Here is a 4,486-nt window from a genome sequence, read left to right on the forward strand (position 1 = left end):
TACTACTACTTTTACAACTTTATAGAACAACATGATTCCAACACCTGTATATGCAAAGGGTTTCAAAGCATTATCGACCGATATAGGAGTACAAAAGTGACTACCGTAATTTTCGGACTATAAGCCGCGCCTTTTCCCCATTTTTCGACCCTGCGGCTTATATAACGGTGCGGCTAATCTATGGATTTTTACAGCTAACGGCCACTAGGGAACCTCCTAAATCTATGGATTTTACAGGTTACAGTCCACCACCTTTAACTCTATGGGCTCTATGGCCGGCCCGCGCCCCCCACCTTTAAGCGGCGGGCTCCAGCAGGAAAAGCTGGAGGCCGGAAAAGAGTGAGACAGGTAGCGCGCAAAAGTAAAAGTGGAACCGAGAGTGATACGAGAGAGAGAACGAGAGCAAGACAGACATACATTACGGGAGCGAGACAGTTTGTCCCCGTACCACTGGTTGAAAACCACTGCTGTAGATCACTGCCGGTACGTGCGCTGGGAGCGCACCGTTTAAGTTTGAAATTGAAAAGTTTGTGTGTCTGAAACGCTATGTGATACAGTACAGTTTACACAGCACAGTACATGTTCTGTAGCTACTATTGCACTAAATGGTAACACTTGAATACGTTATGCAAATATGCAACTTGTTTGTTGAAATGTTAATAAATGGGAGCTTCCTCAAACAGCCATCTCTTTCCCGACAATCCCCTCTGTGCACGAACTCTTACATATGGTAATTAAACATTAAAACACCTGCGGCTTATAGTCCAGTGCGGCTTATATATGTACACATCATTCAATTTAGCTGCTGCGCCTGCGGCTTATATTCAGGTGCGCCTTATAGTCCGAAAATTACGGTACTTGGTTCAGTGCTAAGACTTGAAGCCCATTTTCAAAAGAAAATAATATGTTTTGTTTATGTCCCACTGGTCATGCATACCTGCTGTTGGTTGTCTATGGTGTCATCCAGCTTGTTGTCCTGTTCAGAAAGCTGTTGCTGGCTGCCGCTCTGAGCATTTGAGTTCTCATGGCCGAAGATGGAGTCCTGACCTTCCATGCTCATCGCCTGGAGAAACAAAAATAGCGCTGTAGCTGTTGTGTGTTTTGATTTATTAAAAAGTTAGGTCTTAAGGTATGTGTGAGGGGAATTGTGTGGTGTCGGAGGATGATAAGTTATCTGTTGGAGTAGGGTGTGTTCTCCCTCTGGGTGAGTAGCCTACTGCATACTGTTAGTGTTTTTTACTTGCACAAGTGAAACGTAATTTAGCAATTTGAGAGGTATTTACTATCCCGTATGGTTACAGTGCAACCTGGGATAGAAGCGTTTATCTGTTGAACCTTTTCAACTTCCGAGTACACCATCAGTTCTGAAGAAACAGCGATCTGTGTGTGGACCTACCTTCTGTTGGTGGTGCTCTAAAAGCTGCTTCTGAAACTGCTCCAGGTTCTGCTGCTGTAGCTGCTCGGCCAGCTGATGGAAGAGGGAGCTGGGCTCGGACACCATGGGCCTGGAAGTGATCGGATCAATTAGATTAATCGAGGTGGTTGACAGTGAAATGACTCTTGATCACTATTTAGCCAAAACACACTGTACTCACATCTGAGATGACGAGGATTCCTTTTTAGAATCGTCACCGCGATCAGAATCATTCCCAAAATCAAAAGGACCCAGCAGCTTCTGTAAGAAACATAACATAATTATATTAGGGGACGTCTGCTGATTAAAGGAAGAGGACTTTTCACTTGCTCACTGCAGCTTACCTTATTAAAAGAGGAGACCCTCTGCTCCAGGGGGTTCATGCTGTTGGCAGTAGCGGCAGCAGTGAGTTGGGCTGTCAGAGCCTGCAGCTGCACCACCAGGCCTGCGTCCAGGGCCTGCAGCAGGGAGGGCTGCGGCTTCTGCTGCTGCATCTGGAGGCTCTGCACCAGCTGCTGCAGCTGCAACAGGTCACAACACAGGGTTAGAGACAGTTGTATAAAGGAAACAAATAAAGCCTTATCTAATCTTAAACACAGGTTGAATGTAATAAAATAGATTTGCTTGTACTTTACTGGAGCATTTTTTTTTAATGCTACTTTATACTTCTACTTTACTGCATGATGGAGGAAGATTTACTTTTGATGCACTCAATGTAATAAACACTTGAAGTTAGTTTGTACATATAAAATGACATTATGCTTATTATAAAACTAATAAGTATGCAGAATTGGATCCACATTGACAAACTACAAGATTTATGCTCTTACATGTGTTTGTTAGAGATAAATATACAGTATTCTATAAAGATATAATACTGTCAAAAGGGCCATTCTGAATTCTGAAGACCAAAGAATTTCAACTTTTTCTGAAGTAAAGGATCTGATTACCTGATCCACCTCTGACCGTAACAGAACAGTGACAGTGTAATGGTTTGAAAGCGGAGCTCCTGGAGGACACGCTCACTAACCTGCTGTCCCTGGGGACTCTGTAGGATCTGTGCCACAGCAGCCACTGTGTCTGTGTTGTTAATCTGGGAGGCCCAGTCAGGCAGACCCTGCACGATGTTAGCGGGGGTCGCAGGAGTAGCTGGGCTGCCTGGACACAGAAACAGAGGGGTTACAATGTGAACCATGAAGTAAGCTCATTCTGTTGTTATATCAGTGATGCAAACACAGGTATGGTGAAAAAAGAGAGAACTATTCGAAGCAGAAAAAAAACAGTGTAATATACCATCTGACAAAGGCCTGTTCTATAATTAGACCCTCCAGAAAAACGCGATCCTGCGATCGCAGAATTTACCGCATAATCAGCAAAATGGCGCAGATTTTTAAAAGGCCGCATATTTATCAAAAGTCCGCATAATCCCCGCATTTTTCCACACAAAGTTGAGAGAAAAAAAAGTTAACTCGTCTTGACGTGAAGTAGTGATGATGATGACGTGAAGTCATCAACTCGCGCATCACAGAAGGTAAACAACACCGTAGAGTGAACGTGTGGAACTCACACGACGAACATTTCTGCTAAAGACCGGGCAAAGCAGTACTCCGATGTCTTTCACGAAAGTGGGGGGAAACTATTCTGCACCCCGTGCAACTGTGTGTTGGAGCATAAGTCTTAGAGAAAATCGACGGTGACGACCCACTTTGATTCATTCAAACATTTGAAAATGCTTTCTGCTGCTGCGGACAAGAAAGCCAAACAACTCACGTTCACCGAGGCATCAACCTCCGAAACCCTTTCGAGGGCTACAAGAAACGAAGTGAGTAGCCTACAAGATTGAAGCTGGTCAGATAACGAACGAGTAAATGAAAACAGAATGAGGCGGAGAAGTGTGTGTGTGCGTGTGTGTGTGTGTGTGTGTGTGTGTGTGTGTAAGAGTGAGAGAGTGTGATTAAAATAGCCCCATTGCTTTTACAATAAATAAACATTGAATGTGTTTAATTGAATAGGAAAGGGGTTTAACGTTAGTAGCAGGTTGTGTGTGAGGGAGAATAAATAAGACAGCCCAATATTTAAAAAAAAATCTATTATTTTTCGCAACTTTCCGCATATTTCACCGCATAAAATCACATAAAAACCCCGCATGTTTAATCGCATAATCAAGCGGGCCCGAAGACGCCCCGCATAATTAAGCGATTTAGGCACGCGCATAATGCAAGGATTTTAGCCCGCATAATCAAGCGGATTTTAGCGCCCCCGCATAATCAAGCGATGTTTGCCCGCGTTTTCTGGAGGGTCTAATTAAAGAAAGTGGATACAGTGCTGTGACTAATTTAGAGGTGAGAGGTTACTACCATTTATAGACTCAATCTGTGCCAACTCTCAAATAAGTTGGTGGAGGTTTTTTCTTGCTGAGTCGCCTTTTGCCACTGTCCCCCACGCCACCAGAGTCGTGCTGCAGCACTTTGTACGGGGCAGCAGGGGAAAATATATAATTATGCAACCAGAAGCACTGCAGCAAACACCCATTTTCTGATGCAATGACCTTCCACTGAGCGCACTGAGAGTTTCGACGGATTGGGGGCAGTCCCTCTTCTCTGGCCCGCTCCTTCTACTCGGCTCGGCGGGCGTGTCCCTCACTCGAGTAAAGACGGAGGAGCTTCCTCGTTGGCGTCTCTGGATAGCGTGAGCGGGATGCGCTTGCGGTGTTTGCGCTTCCTTGAGGCCGGGAGCGCAGACCTGGCGCATCCCTCCTCTTGGGAGACGCTACGGAGAGAAAACATGGAAACCTTGGGAATTTTTTCCAGATGGACTTTTGTGTTTGCAGTCCAGGACTGCAGCTACCCTTGCGTGGACTAGGCGGAGGGCACGCAGGTTTTCACAATTCAGTTTTGCATTGAATGTTTCTCCACTTATAAAGTGCATTATTGTGGCCTAGCCAGTGGTTTTGAAGTTAAGAGATTATAGAAACTGCATAGCGAGGAGGCGTGTGGTGAGTATGCCACATAGATCGCTTGGCCCTCTTGAGCTATTGGAAAAAATCCAATGAACTCAGCAGTAATGGCCAGT

The 4,486-nt window shown here is 45.0% G+C and overlaps 1 protein-coding gene across 1 annotated transcript; it reads right to left on the minus strand.

Moving 5' to 3' along the window:
- Nucleotides 1-913: 913 nt before the first annotated feature.
- On the minus strand, nt 914-4,165 carry LOC104950252 (protein SCAF8-like). The gene is made up of 6 exons (XM_010776743.1): nt 3,979-4,165; nt 2,445-2,572; nt 1,759-1,935; nt 1,596-1,675; nt 1,397-1,505; nt 914-1,063 (listed from the first exon to the last, which is right to left on the minus strand). Exons 1-6 carry the CDS (start codon nt 4,163-4,165, stop codon nt 914-916), a joined length of 831 nt encoding a protein of 276 aa, XP_010775045.1.
- Nucleotides 4,166-4,486: the final 321 nt, after the last annotated feature.

This window comes from Notothenia coriiceps, unplaced genomic scaffold (genome assembly GCF_000735185.1).
Source record: "Notothenia coriiceps isolate Sejong01 unplaced genomic scaffold, NC01 NC01_scaffold00017312, whole genome shotgun sequence".
In the NCBI taxonomy this organism is placed as follows: Eukaryota; Metazoa; Chordata; class Actinopteri; order Perciformes; family Nototheniidae; genus Notothenia; species Notothenia coriiceps.

What these genes read in the sequence shown, in the direction of transcription:
- LOC104950252 (XM_010776743.1), bottom strand. Translation starts at nt 4,165, where the DNA reads ATGCGCCAGGTCTGCGCTCCCGGCCTCAAGGAAGCGCAAACACCGCAA. An exon ending in GGGTCTCCTCTTTTAATAAG is followed by an intron (nt 1,676 to 1,758) that starts GTAAGCTGCAGT and finishes TGTTTCTTACAG; the next exon opens with AAGCTGCTGGGTCCTTTTGA. An exon ending in TAGAGCACCACCAACAGAAG is followed by an intron (nt 1,064 to 1,396) that starts GTAGGTCCACAC and finishes TTGTTTCTCCAG; the next exon opens with GCGATGAGCATGGAAGGTCA.